This window comes from Erithacus rubecula (assembly GCF_903797595.1).
Source record: "Erithacus rubecula genome assembly, chromosome: 8".
Taxonomy (NCBI): Eukaryota; Metazoa; Chordata; class Aves; order Passeriformes; family Muscicapidae; genus Erithacus; species Erithacus rubecula.
In genome coordinates, this window is record NC_136659.1 from 32,112,868 (window position 1) to 32,128,325 (window position 15,458).

Below are 15,458 nucleotides of genomic sequence, written 5' to 3' on the forward strand. Positions count from 1 at the left end.
GTAGATATCCTGGGGATTTAGGAAATGGATTATATTTCCTTTGAAAAGTCTAAGAGGCATTTTTTTAACTTTCTATAGTCTAATTTATGCAAGGACAGCCTTTATTGAGCCAATACACCCTGATGGCTCCCTCTGCATCACATCAGCAAAACACATATTGAAAATGCCAAAATGTATTAATTTACTTAACTTCCTAACAGCCCTTACATAATCATCATGATCTGGGATTTAAAGATCACTGAATTGATTCAACTGGGAGGAAAGTATTTATTTCAGTCAGTATGCTCCCACACCAAGTCTCTGAAGCAGATTGGAGTTTGACAACTGAAATACTCTGTCCCCTTTCACCTGGGGATCCTGAAAAACTTAAGTATTTTCTTTCAATGTCTTCATTGTGTTTCATCTTTGAAAATGAGAATTAAGCTTAAAAATAAATCACAATTACATAAACAGTAAGATTTCTATAATACGTACCTGACCTTGCATTCCTGGTCTGATCAAAATTCTGAGCTTATTCTTCCAAGGGGGAGAGACATTTTCCATTGGAAAATAAATAACCAAATTACAGCCTGAGGAACTGTAATAGCTGATCTCATACTTTTGCTCTTTATATATATATATATATATATATATATATATATTAAAAAATGTGTGCTTTAATTCATATTATTTAATTACATCACATGAACAGGACCCAAAGCAGACTGCTGAATTCAGAAAGGTCTATATAACCACTCCAGAAATAACAGGGTGGAATCAATGTAGCTGCTGTGGCAGATGGGTCTGGGGGACCTGTGTGGTTGTGGTTCACAGCTCTGAAAATGCAGTTGAGTTCACAGCCCCTGTTAACAACACCAATGAAATGTATTGATACAAAAATGGGATATTTCTGTAAATGGGTAAGTGTGGTAGGTGAGCATTCCCTTCTCACCTTCTCACCATCCTTTTTTGCTTACTTTGATTTCTTTGCTGGATAATTTTTTTCTCCCCAGAACTTTCCACATAGAAATTTAAACTTCAAGTGTCATTACTTCACTGAAACTAATTTGTCCTTATTATTCCTCATTACCTTTTATCTTGTAATTGCTCTTTAGAGCTTCATACAATCTGCATATTACATTGCTCTATGTGTGCTTTACTAGTCCCAATTTTTTTTTTATAAGCAACATGGTCAATATATACAAATGGTAAGCACCAACCTGATTTGCTATCTGCTGTAATTGGATTCTGCCTTTAATTACAGGTGGTAATGACATTTTAAGCACCTTATACAGGTGTTGGGGGGGAGGTGGGGGTTAGGAAATGTTAAGCAACATTAAGAAATTCTAAGCTTCTGGAGCTCTGCCAAATTTCAGAGGTGCCTTTCAACTCCAAATAGCGATTTTCATGTGAGGATAATTATAGCTCTGGCCACCTGGACTGCTGCTGTTGGAGTCAGGCAGAGCAGAGGAGTAAGCATGTCTGCAAGCCACACTCCACATCTTCTCTCTTTATTTGTGTTTTCATTTAAAATTACTCCAAATATATTATGGCCTGTATTCTGATTCCTGAAAATATTGCAGGGCCATCTTTTTGTGTGTGATTGCTGGCCAAAACCAGTGGCAGAATATATTGTTATGGATTGGCAGCATAGCTGAGGTTGGGTGACCTTGGAAAAGATATTTGAATTATGTTGATGGCCTCCTTGATCTTGGGGGAGTTCTAATTCACATCTATAATTCCAGCCTGAGAAAATTAGACAGAGATTTGCTTTGGAACTGATGGGAAAATATATAGCCAGCAAAAGGAGTTACCTTCTCCTTCATTACTCATGTAGCTTCTCCTGGAAAATAACTTTTCCTTAGCAATAGCACTTAAAACTCAGTATTTCTGAGATCAACATGTATTCTCCTGTTTCTTCTGTCCTGACTTTTTGAAAAGAAAGTGAAAGAGACAGCACTTTTATATGTCCTGCAGGAGCCTAATTCAATTCTTAATTTCTCCTCCTTTCTTTCCCCTTCCTTCTGCTTATTAGTCACAAAGCCCAGGGGCTTATCCTGCCTGTGCTGATTTCCTGTACTCTGCCAGCCAGGCCAGGATTCCTGAGCTCCCAGTGATGGGGCTCGAGCTGTTCTGGCTGGAGAACACAGCTTTAATTCTGAGATTGATCTTAATTCATCTCTGATAACCTATCCTGGTGTGAAAGCCTGGCTTTAGTGGCATCAGCAGGACCTCTGAGCACTTCCAGTCCTTTGAAGTGACATTTGGGAGGTTGTTTGTGGCTGTGTGGTACTGCTGTGATTTCTTTGGAAAGAGGTGTCCCATCACATCTGTACCTTGGGAGATGTAGGGAACAGCCCTGGGGGTGTTTAGAAAAGGAGGCTTGTGCCAGGTGGGGATTGGTCTCTTCTCCCAAGTAAAAAGCAATAGGACAAGAGGATCATGTTGCTGTCATCACCAAGAGATGTTTAAATTTGATATCTGTGAAAATGTATTCACTGAAAGGTGGTCAGGCATTGGAAGAGGCAGCCCAGGGAAGTGGTGGAGTCACCACGACTGCAAGTGTTCAAAAACCACCTAAAATGTGACACCTGGGACATGGTTTAGTGCTGAAGGTGGCAGTGCTGGATTAAGGGTTGGATTCATGTTCTCCCAGATCCTTTCCAATCCCAATGATTCTATGCTGTCAAGGTACAACATTTCTGCATGTGAAATGTGAAAACAAGAAAACATCTTTAAATATATTCTGAATGAAATTCAAAAATCAAGAACAGCTAAAGGTGAAGCTCCCATGAAGGCTTGTCTTGATTGATTGTACCAAATTATCTTGATGACCTTTTCTAGGTATTATAATGTCAGGGTGATTGGCATGCCAGAACTAAGATTTTATTTCTCCTTGTAGAGGATCCAACCTCTGGCTGTATGCACAGATGAGCTTTATATTGCATTCACAAGATCAGGTAATTATATATGTATATAAACAGTTTCTCTATGTTTGTGTATATAGAAAAATATTCTAAATCACTAATAAATTAATTCATAAATAGTCTTTAATAATGGACATCATTGCAGTTCATTCCATTGATTCACTCTAGACTGTGGCAGTACTTTTTTCTTTTCATAGTTAATGCTGAAATTAATTTATTGTGTGAAGTTTTCTCCTAACTTCTCTGCATTTACACCAAAGACAAGGGAGAAAATTCTGAAAAGTAAGCATGCCAGTTGTCACCTTGGTTTTAATGTTTCTGGTTTTTTTATTCTAAATTTTTCTCTAACTCGGGAAAAACATTGTCTAGACAAGGTGGCCCAGCTGCCTGTCCAGCTGAACTTGAAAGTGGACAGTGCAAAGGCAGCAAGAGACTGACCAAGCAGCCAGGGCAGAGGAAAGCAATGACTCAGGAGGTGTTTCCCACAGCTGATGTGTGTTTGTTTTCCAGTTCTCACCTCCCTGTGCAATCTCAGGCTGAGCTCTGTTCTCTGTCCTTGTTTATATTTGATGTCACAGCAAGAAGACAAGGTGCCATTAGTTTTTACTTGAAAGGTCATATTGGAGCTATTTTCCTCTAACCTGAGAGATTTCAGCCATAGCAAAATCAAATTTTAAGATTTGGACTCAGCAAGCCCCCTAACCCCTCTGTATCACAGAAAAATGAAGTTAAACATTGAATTGTGTGTTGGACAATTGCTTCAAAATTGCTCAACTCACTTTTCAGTCCCTGGTGTCAGTTATTCTCTGTGTGAAAGAGAATTAATTCCTCCATATTTGGGAAGTTATTCTGCAAATTTTTGTTTGTCATTAACAAAAACATGGATGTCAGGATATATTTTAAGTGCTTTAAACCCATGGACTGAAGTCATGTTTAATGTGAAGATTGTGGGTGATCCCACTCCTGACAATAAATGCATTGGGGTATCAGATGTGCCACTGGGGCTGCCTGGAGATTTGGATGTCTCAGCTAAGCCAAGGTGACTGACTTTAGATTGGCTCTATTTGATGGCTTTGGCAGGGTTTCTTGTTCATTTTGTCACTTTTAATTTTGTTTTGTTATTAGTACAGTGTTTGAAATGAACATTCAAACTTTATTCTCTGTTGACCAAGAAAAAAAGAAGAAAGACATATCTCTACACTGAATATTGACCACAAGGTGAGCAGGACACTCCTCTTTTTTGTGAGAAGCCTGCTTGTCAGCATGCCAGTGATAGATCAGATGTAAAGAAAATCACTTCTGCAAAACCAATTTGCTAAGGGGCTTGTAAAATCCATTTTTAAAAAGTTACTGAGGCAAAAAAGCGAAGGACCAGCCAACCAGATATTTTGATTGGCTCTTCAAGGTCAAAACCTGATTACTAATTCATCAAATACCTTACTAGTAGCACTGCTTGAAGAGCAAACAACTGCGTGCAGATGTTCTACCTAATAATTCCAAATGGAGAGAATGCTTTATTCACTTTTGGCAGTGCTGCAATCGTGAGGTGCAGGACACCTCAGGGCAGTGAGGATTTCCTCCCAGGCAGCAGAGGGCTGGTTTCCAACAGGGAACTCTCCATTCCTGCTTCCCAGCACTCTCCTTTCACACTCATTTTCCAAAAGGGCGACCAGCGCCCTCACCCAAACCACTTCATCTTTGAGCTGCAGGTCCAAAAGGCAAATATCAATTACTTCATCCAGGTGTCCTCCCAGGAGGTCTTTACATGCCAAGCCAATGGTGGAATTTGCAAGAATTTGGTGGCAAATCTGCCGAGCCTTGGTGGCAGTCAGGCCATTGGGAGTGGGCCATGACTGGAAATTTCTTCCGGACCCCTTCAAAATAATCCTCGGGGAAAAAATATGCAAAGCTCTCTGAATCTCTCTGGGCTGGGCCATGCAATGGGGGAAAGGATGAGTATTCATAATGCTTGTCTTGCCTTTTTGCTTTCCTTAGGTCTCCTGGTTTGGTAGAGCCAATGGAACTGTTGCTATTCATGGAAATATTGTGTGCAAGGGGCTTTAGCAGGACATCGGGGCCTCTTTGCTTCTGGACTGATTTAGAAAAATATCTTTGACCAAAAGTCTTGGTCAGTGTTTTCCCATCTTTTCTCAAAGTTGGCTCTGTTTCTGTGTGAGTGACAAACTCAGCTGTAATATCCAGATCCACGGGGTCATGATGGCAACCAGAGGGCGCAGGGGATGGAGGCTGAAAGGCAATTTTTGTGTTTAAAGGTTTGGTACTCCCCTTCTGGCACCTGCAGAAACTTTTCCTTTGCTTCCTCTCAGAGGGTGCTGGAGTCTTCTCAAATAAACTCTTCCGTGGAGGAATTCTGATTTAAAAATAGGAAGGGATTACAGGGGAAAACTTTCAACAAATTAGTCTATCATACAAGAAAACTTCCTTTTCCTGAGACTGGGGTAAACATAAATTCCCAATCTACAAAATACTTAAGCAAAGGCTTAAGTGTAATCTCTATTTTCTTTAGTCACTTTTACACTGCCCTTCTTGAGTTGCCCTGTGTGTTTTCTATAACTTCATGGAGACTTTTTAGTACCAGGTGTTTAAGTGGTTTGCTGGATCATTGCCCAACTGCTTGACTTCTCTTTGCAGGACTTTCTCTGAGGTGCAGGTTAACCTATGTGTATTATATATTAAATAAAGCTTTGGATTTGTCCTTGGTGACCCAGCTAACTCTTGGAGAATGACAGAAAAGTTGTTTTTGTTTCAAATCCTATATTATGAAAAACATCTTTGTGCCTGTTCTCTCATCAACAGTTTCCTCGAAGATGTAGTTGCTAACATTTTTATTTTAAAAAGTCTTCCCCCTCCCCTTTTTTTTGGTATACTTAATTTCATTCTTTCTTTCTACTAGAGTTTTCTTTGATTTTTTTTTTTTCCAACACAAACAATAGTTTTCTAGTGATCATAGGGCTATGCTATCATATAAGCTGAGCTGATTCTCTTCCCCTTTTAAATTTAGTCTTTAATGATGGCTGAACTTCTAGAGACTTCAGTTTGAATAAACAGCCATGATTCAAGTTTCTTCAGAGATTTCATATCTTTTATTGTTCTTATTTGTACAACACAAGAGGAATCCTAGAGCTTCATAGAAAAGGATATGTTTCCTGTCCCAATATTTGGCAGCATATAATTACCAGACGAATTTGAAATAGCACCAAAAATTGAAATTATTTTGGCATGAATTCTGTCTTGCAGCCAGAATGCTGGGTTTTCAGGAAAGTGAAAGCATTTGCCAACATATTGGAGCCAAACACTAGATATTGTTGTTGGAAAATGCAATTGCCTTTATCCGATTTTTTATAAATACATTTTAAATGGCATATCTGATATTACTACTTTGATTGTTGACAGAATCATAACTTTTAAATAGAACATCTCAGTGACACTGGCAAAATGATCCTATTTCTCCTCCTGAAACATGAGCACAAACATTTATGGAACCATTTTGCCCAAAGTGTGGGCTCAGCAGGAGACAGTATGAGACAAAAAGATGGTTTTCATGCTCATGGAAATGCACAAGCTGTTCTTCACTTCCCTATAGTCTAGGAAAATAAAACATTCGTGATGATTGAGAGAGGTGTCCTTTGCACAACACATTTTGGTGTCTGAATGAGTGTCCTTCACGCTCCATTCCTCTGGCTCTGAGAGAGGGGTTACGTGCCCCTGAAGCTTCCCTGACTCATCATCAGGCAAATTTAAACCTAGACTAAGGCAGCAGAAGTAGCTCCTCCTTTGGTATAATATTACATAAACTAAAGACTATTGTAAATGTAATTTATTTAATTAAAAAAAAAAAACCAACAAAAAACAAAAAACAAAAAACAAAACAAAACAAAAAAACAAAAAAAAAAAAAAAAAGAAAAAAAAACCCCACATAAACTGGTCCAGAGTCAGGACAGAAACAAAGCACCAATAAAAGTGTCAGTAAAATGAAATTCTTTTGATATTTTATTGAAACAAATCCTCTGTCAATCCTACATGAAACGAATTACCTTCTTTTGGCCAGCCCCTGTCAACAGAACAGGGGTGTATGGTGTGGAAAGAATGGAAACCCCATCCTACCTCACAGCCATGCCCATTGCAGCATCTCCTGAGTGAGCATGGATCTGCTCTTTGTCCCCTGCATGACCCGACCAGCTATCATTCCTTTGAACCACTCACTATAATCCAGGAAGAACTAAAGTTTTTCAAGCTGAGCTGGTTGCTATTATAGAGAAAGTGTCCAAAATTAACTGCATTTCTGCTGGTTTCTTGGTACATTTTTAAATGTTTGAAAATTTTATTTTGCCCACTTAAATTACATGATTTAAAATTAATCTCTTCTCCAGCTGCTATTTAGTGGCTGGGAAGCTCTGATGTTTTTTTATTGTTTAAAAGTTGTGCTGGAAAGCTGGAGTGTACAACTGATCTGTGCATGCAGAGCCCTGCAGCTGCTTGAGAGAGGTGGGAGCCAGGGAAAGCTCTGAGCTGCCAGATGGTGGGCACTCAGACTAGCTTCAGGTGCTGCAGAAAGCCTAGCACACTTTCAGGGTTATTTAAAATGAGATTAAAAACAGCAGCAGAAAAACCACCCTCTAGCTTTTGGTTTTTACTGGGCCATTTCTCTAAGTGGATCAGAGAATGAACCATTCTCCTCTGCAGGTGACCTTGGTTTCTCTATTGGCTTGTTTTCTTAACCAGGTTCTGAGGGGTCCTTGAGAATCCATCCTTGGGAGGACTGCAAATGAAACTCACCACCCCTCTTGCCCTTCTCACTTAGCAGGAGCTCCTGCCTTCCCTGAAGAGTCTCCATCATATAGCCCTAGAAAACTCCTCAGTGTTTCATAAGTAAATTCCTTTGCACTTTGCTTTGGCTTCAGCTCTTTCTTCAAAATTGCTTTGAGCAAGTTCTCCTAAGGACCTTTTTAGCCCTTTTTTGGGAGTTATTGGTTGGTTCTTGCACCAAGTCATTTCTCCATCTGCCTTCTCAGAAGCAATCTCAGACTGATTATGAGAATATTAATGATAAGGGTGTTGAATTCTAAATAGTAGAATTTACAATGACAGGACAAAATAGACATTAGATAGCCACTACTTAGGCCCACTGAACAGGTCTAGAATGTGGCGGGGTATTTGTTTATTTTCTGAACTGCAAAATGTCTAAAAATGCATTGTTCCCATAGGATTCAGCTGAGCTCCCATGTACAGATTAAGTGTTATGTTATAGTGTTTTGTCTTATTTTTCCTTACTTAACAAACCAGACTACACAAGCAAACCCATTTTTTGTTTTAGGAACATCTATTAGGCATGTTTGAAATTCAGCAACAGGAATTAAAATATGGGATAGGGATAGAGACAGGAGTAGGGATAGGGACAGGGGCTGTGACAGGGAGATGTCAGAGTCAGACTCCTGCCTCTGTTTGCAGGAACCATCTGTCCCAGAAAGTACAAGTTTTCAGAGTTCACTGTCATCATTAGTAGCATTGATATTAAGTTTAACATGGTACATATACTACCAGACTTTGTTAAAATGTAACATTTAATCTATACTCACATATTGTAATTAGTGTTCAGGAATAAAAGAACACAAGAAATATGAAACCCTTAATTAATCCCTGTTGTCAGCTATCTACATTTTCAAGTGTGGGTGAGAGCTACATTTTTTTTTAACAGCTGAGAGGGATCTTAACACAGCTGTTAACATGACATCACTTGTGAATATTACCAAGTTACTCTTGGTAACTGCTGCTCTGTCTTGTGCTGGCTGAAAATTAAATGCTGCTGGGATGGAGATGGGTCTCAGGCTTCTCCCTGGGTTAAGCAGATCTCTGTCAGGTCATTAGGGGGGTCTGTAATGAAATGAACCCATCAAGACTGTTTGAAACAGTGCTGGGAGCATCTCCTGGGTGGGATCTCTGGCTTTGTACCTCCACTGCTCTATGAAGTCTTCCTGGGGCAGCTTGCTGAGGTCGTTGTGAGCCCTCCCATCAGAGGCCACACAAGCCCTGGGTGCTGTTGAAGTCCCTGCCCGGTGTCCCCACTGTCACCCCCTGCCCCACTCGCTCAGTTCCGCGCGGACAAACGCGCCCGAAGGGAACAGCACCTGAAGAGGCAGGGAAAAAATAATAAAAAAAAGTGAATTGAAGCTCCTACCAAGCTCTTTATGCAATAAAACCCATCTGTTTCCATAAACAAAAATATCAAAGCAGGACGTTAGTGATGGTGGAGGTAATTTAAGATCACTTAGGAACACCATAAATATTTATTAGTGCTATTATTTAGCTTGCTTTCAGATTCCATGGCATTAATATCTGATAGCATTACATAAATATATAACTGCACAAGTACTTTCTTCTTAAATTAATATTTTCATCCATTGGAGTTTTCCCAGTGGTAAGTTACCAGCTAATTTTTGAAGCCACTTCCATGACAATAAGGCCACCCTTGTGTCTTTTATATTAATAATTTTATAATAATAACTTTTTTTTAGAGAAACTGCCAAGATTTAAAAACATCTTTCTTCCTTCTGAACAATCATTTCATTTTCTAAGGCTGGATTATCCAGAAAATGATTGTATTTTAAAGTGGATAAAGCAATTTTCTCATTAAAGGACTAGTGGTAGGCTTACACTGACCTTTAAAAGGAAAAGAAAAAACCTGGTGGGGTTCAAAACAAGAAGTAACTGTGTGGATAATGGATTTTTCAGATTGGTTTACTAACCAAATAATAAAAAGGAAAAAAAAGGAAAATATCTGTTCAGCTGAAATGTATTTTTTATTTGCTTTATTTTTACAGGTAAAAAGAAAATAATTTGAAAATTATCTGGGCCTAGAAAGGAAGCAGGAACATACTATTCTGATATCACTTAAAGCCTTAATACTTTCTTTTTATTCAAAATTAAACATTACCGTTTCAAACATCTCATTATAATAATTTCAAAATAATTATTTTCCCTTTTAAAGTTGCTGCTGCCTAAATAAAATTTATTAGTCCAAATAATGTCCTTTGTTTTTCTTTATTGTATTTCTTTATTTTGGGTGGGGATTTTCTGGTCCCTTTGAAATTTCTCCCCATCAAATATGCTCATATCTGTGAAGGAGTAACAAGCTCATATTTTTATTCTCGTGCTTGAATCCAGAGTTTACTCAGAGTGTGGCTCCACTAAATTATAATTCTGCCCATTTTAGTTCCCCATTACTTCAGGCTTTTTCTAGAGGCCTGCATGTAAAACCCTTGCAGTCAGAACTGCACGAGCTGTTCAGTCCTCTGCACTGTCCAGATTAATATTTCCAGGTGTGGATTTATTTTGCTAGTTTGGAGGGCTCTAACCCTTTTATTTCCTGCTGCCCCAGGCAATGCATCCCACCTGGAGTTAATGCTGCTAATTGAGGCTTCAAAGGAGGTTTTTTGACACCCCAGATTGCAGAGTTATTTAGTGTCTGGCTGCTGGAAGCTGCCACTTGCATGACCTAACCCCATTCCAAGCCTCCTTGAACATTGTGGGAGCCAGTTCTGAGCTGCATCAGGGTCATGATGGACAGGTGCTGGGAGAATTGGGATGCACACTCAGTGGTGTGCTCATGGATCTTGTTCACTGCTGCACAGTTCCTGTAGATTGCCACTCACATCACAGCAGGGTTCACATTCTGTCCCCAGCCTGCCCTGATTTGTTTCCCCGAGTCTTACCCCAGGTGTAAATGAGTATAGGGATTCCTTGCTAAGATTATCCTAGTAATAAAACAGTAATTATATTGCATTCAGTTGCAAAATGAAATGACAGCTTGATTCCTGCTTTTTCTCTATTCTATAATTAACAGACTTTCAATTACTACCTTCCTGAGATCTGCTCCAAGCGAGATCACACGGAGAGCCAAGCACAGGCACTTCCTGCATCATTCTGGCTCTGATGTGGACCAAAACATTTCATGGCAATAAATCTTGATGATACAACTCTAGGATAAAATTATCTTCTTGGCCATAATTTGCAGCTCTTTTCCTTACCAAAACCCCTGAAGCTGCCTGCTCTTATTTTTCCAGTGATTTCAGTGGATTAGTGTGGATAAGTGATACTTATGCAAACTAAGTTGTGGCCATATATTTGTTTAGGCAAATGCTTTATGTTACAGCAAATGTTGCACATTTACAGCCCATTTTCATAGCTTTTGGTGGCTCTCTGGATCTGACTAATAGTGTCTTACTGCTCCACTCAAAAGCTCCATTATTCTGCTACCTGTGATCTTCCTTGAATATTTATACCTTGAGCTGTGCAAAGAAATTTGCTTTATGTGATGTGGTTGGGTAGTGCCTGGCATAAGCAAACAGGGAGTGGGCTGCCACACTGCAGAGAGTAAGTTGTGCTGTCAGAGCTCTGCTGTGTCACCGAGAAATTTGCAGAGGTGTTTGTTTGGTTTTGTTTTAATTTGTTAAACCGACACTTTAACCAGCGACTTCCCCTCCTCTTGTTTTTGGTATATTTGGCTGCAGGTGCTCTGATGGCCTGAGATATTTTTGTAGCAGCTTGTCCAAAATATCCAAAATAACACAGCTTCATTGATAATTCAGAAATATTAAATGCATGTTTTCAAAGAACCACCACCACAACCCTCCAGGCATGGGCGCGAGTGGATGCAGCACAGCAGGAACGTCCCGACCTCATGGCTGTCATAGTGCCTGGAGAGTCACAAGGGACACAACCACAGAGTTACAGACCCCACACGTGCCTGTGGGGTGTTTGTGGCACAGCAGCACTCCATAGTGACAGCAGCCTGCTGGCCTTGGAGGAGGGAGCCATCCACACATGGCTCTGTACCCAAGGGAACGCCGCTGCAGTTGGCTGGAGGTTCCTAAGAACTCCTGTCAAAAGTGGGAGTTGTGTCCCAGCTGCTGCTGTGGAAATGGGCATGGAGAAAAAGGATAAATATTTGATATAAAGCAAATGGAAAGAAGTTTCCTGCCTCTGGGTGTTAATAAATATATTTTGGCTGTTATGGGATGCTTTTAGAGTACGATGTTCTTCAAAGGGAAATCAGTGCTCAGAAACCTCTTCTGTGACTAATCACCAAATTTTACAACTCTGGCTGTGGCTAGGCTTCCTTGTGAAAATCTGGGATTCTACTGAAAGTCTACTAAAATTAACTTTGTTTCTCCCCTCCACAACTTCCCCATAAGCACAAGTTTCACTAGGCAATCAGCACAATCCAGCATGGAGAACAATTTAGGACTTTAATTTTTCTCTGTAAGGAACATCCCTGCTCTATGTGGGTGAGGCCAAGAGCAGGTTAACTTTAATAACTTTGTAAGTGTTTGGCCTCTGTATGAACCATGGAACCTCTGGAATTTCAGCAACAGAGAGGAGCCTGTGGGGTTCTGTGTTCCCCTGTGAGAGGACCCTCTTCTGCTTGTTCTTTGTGCTCTCACTCCATAAACTTGTCTCATTCTCACTCTATTTTATTCTAATATGTTCTATAAAAGGAAATAGTAGCCATATACTTAATATATGTTGTTGATGTTTTCTCCCTATAAGCTAACAGCTCCCATCTTAAAAAACAATGGATTATTCTGCTTTCTCTTAAGGCACTGTGATTAGTTTTAAAACATGATTTTTATGAAATTAAGTAATATGGAAACTAAACTGTAGGCTTATTGTTATAAGTTTTATTATTTTCTACAATAAAGAAAACATAAAAAAGGAATGTATAAAATGCTTCTGCTAAATTACAGGGTTATTTTTTAAGCACTGCCATGCAAACATCCACATTTTTCAGGCCATTAAGGTTTCTTAATGTTCCTTATGCAGAGGAACAAATGGCTTGTGAACTGTGACTTTTTTCACATGTATATTTCTATGTTTTGTTCGTCTTCAGAATAAAAGTTATAGATAGTTTTGTAGCTTAAACACAGGAAAAAATTTAAACTCCAACTCCTTTTCTCTGATAGAAAACACATATGACTTTATCTTTCATCTTGAAAAACTTAGGTTGGCCATAAAGTGATAAGATTTTGAATGGTTCTGTCTCATCCTATTTTCTAATCAGATACATAAATCCTGTAGTACACTGCATTGATGCTGCTGCTGAGATTGATCAGAACTAAGGACAACATAAAAAAAAATATATAATCTCTTTAAACATCAAGTAATCACTCCATTTGGACATCTTTGTGGGGGAGAAACAAGAAGGAGGATATTTTATGGGAGCACCTTCCACAGTTTCCTTCTACAGGATCAGCTTAGAAGGAGAGGTGCTTGGGGAGGCTAATGGGGAATAAAGCATCAGATTGGCTGTACCAGACTAATCACCTCTGTAAAGAAGGCTGCTTTTGCATATGCATATAAATGCCATTGCAGTCAGGGGAGCTATATATTGCTTAATAATCATTGACAGTGGACCCAATCCAGCCCTCCTGGAAGTCACTCCAAGTCCTTCAATTAAGTCATGGCATAGATTGCATAGCACATAATGAACCTTCACCGTGCCTAAATTAGAGCTTTCAGGGGCTTTTGAGTCAGTTTAATGGATAATTGGATGTAGTCAGGTAAACTTTTGTGATATTTATACAACAGTAATTGTGATAATGATTCTTTGGACAGGGTTGGAGAAGTTGCCTGTAGTACTGAATGCCTGAAGTAGATTTAGAGCAGCTCTTGCACAATGGATTTCTGCAGGTTCCTTGTGGACCAGGGCACCACTGTTTGTGTCTAAATCTCCCTCCACAGTGCATTTCCCCATCCTGCTTCCCTGAGAGTCTGCAGCAATGGACACTGGGGGAAAGGGGGGTCCCTTCATCCCCCTCTGTCTGCTTGGATTGTTCTCCAAGGGGGAAGCAAGTTCTTGGCCCAGCATGAAGTCATGGCTCAAGGTGTGGTCTTTATCCAGTAACTATAAAACACTCCTGAGTGATTGATTATGGCAGTGAGCTTCTATAGGAAAATTATCTGTTGGTAAATCGTAAGAAAGGGACAAAAGGGGGTTTAAACACATGTAAATAACCAGTACCTAGTAGTGTTCAATTAACTCACACCCTGCTCCACCAAGCTGCACTTCACATTTGCATTAATTCACTGTTTTTTGTGGTTAATTCCTGAAGATTTTCCACCTCAGCTTTGCCACCAAATGATTTGATTTGTTGACATGACCCTCGAGGTTCCTTCTTTCCTTGCTTCTAGAACTGTTTCGTGGCAGGCTTGACCCTATGAAGAGCTGGGGGATGCTGAAGGATGTTCTCTGCTTTCAGTGAGCTCATCCCATCACATCCTTCTCAGAGCAGATGTTGGGTTATATTCAGCAGGCTCTGGATTTCTGGGGACAAATAAACTGCTGCAGACTATCAAATCCCCAGCACCTGGCAGGGCCACTCATGCAGGACAGCCATGGGATCCTATGATGAACATCATTAAAGCCAATCAGCAAATGGTGCCATTTCCTTGGTGATAATATTGATGGAATAATATGGATTAATGTAAAATTTTTGAAAAATCTGAAATATCTTTTAACTCTTTTTTTTCCTTTGTTTTTTTCTTTTTTTTTTTTTTTTTTTTTTTTTGATAAGGTAAAATGCAAAATAACATAAATGATGTATATAGTTCCCCAATCAAAAAATATTCCCCTTTTTACTTTGCCCTAAAAGGATTTTCTGCATATTTAGTTTTAAGCTAGTACTTCATATTTAAGAATCTGCGATTTATGGCATGAAAAGCTTTTATATTTATAATGTGCCATAACCAGTAATGAGGGCTATACTTTTGCTTTACCAGGCTTTCACATTTGTTTAATTTAGAAGGTACTTTGCTATAAAAGGAAGTGCTCTCTCTGGATTTTAGCTGGTATAATTAACATTATTTCACATCTACGCTCCAATATACACAAATTGATTGTGCTTATGCTGTAAAATATGACACATTCTTCTTTGATTTTCAGTCACTGCCTTTGGTGAAAAGAAAGAAAAGATTACAAGATAAGTATTCCTCCAGACATATATTAGCAGGAGGCACAGCAAAGGGGAGTGTTATTAAGGAGTGGGAGTTGGGTATTTCAGTTGTCTAATGAATAGCTAACTACCTTAGATGTAATGTGAGCTCACTATGTCAGATTAAAAACCTTGGAAACAGCACAAAAGAAGTTAAAAAAATACATTGGAAGTGGCCATTTCAGTAAGAAAATTTTACTGCCAATAAGAAAAACACTTCCAGTCTTGATTTTTATACCATTTTTCAATTTTTCAAATTTATTCAAATGACTATTTCTATTGAAGTTAGATTTTAAGTGTTTAATGATTTTTGTTTAAATTTTGAAACCACAGGAAGGTTCTCACTTCAAACACATTTTCCCACCACACTTCTTTCCATGAAAAAAGGGGAATGCTTCATTTCCAGACCTCTGTGTCAGTCTTTGCCTTTAGATTATAATTTTGTACCAGGACATAAGCAGAAATTACATTCCTCACTCCTTAAATAGGAAGCTTTAAAATCATTTGCTAACAATTTTTTTGGATAGGCAGTCAGAGAAGTTGC

The 15,458-nt window shown here is 39.1% G+C and overlaps 1 protein-coding gene across 1 annotated transcript in view; it reads right to left on the reverse strand.

Moving 5' to 3' along the window:
• LOC306804534 (von Willebrand factor D and EGF domain-containing protein-like) overlaps positions 1-15,458 on the reverse strand; it is a gene marked incomplete at both ends in the record, with an annotated part of 194,408 nt that overhangs the window by 69,795 nt on the left and 109,155 nt on the right. Inside the window, 6 exon segments of the mRNA XM_079311273.1 lie at positions 4,429-4,757; positions 4,759-5,277; positions 8,877-8,939; positions 8,941-9,001; positions 9,004-9,052; positions 11,207-11,288. Of these exon segments, the coding sequence (XP_079167399.1) occupies positions 4,429-4,757; positions 4,759-5,277; positions 8,877-8,939; positions 8,941-9,001; positions 9,004-9,052; positions 11,207-11,288 (1,103 nt within the window).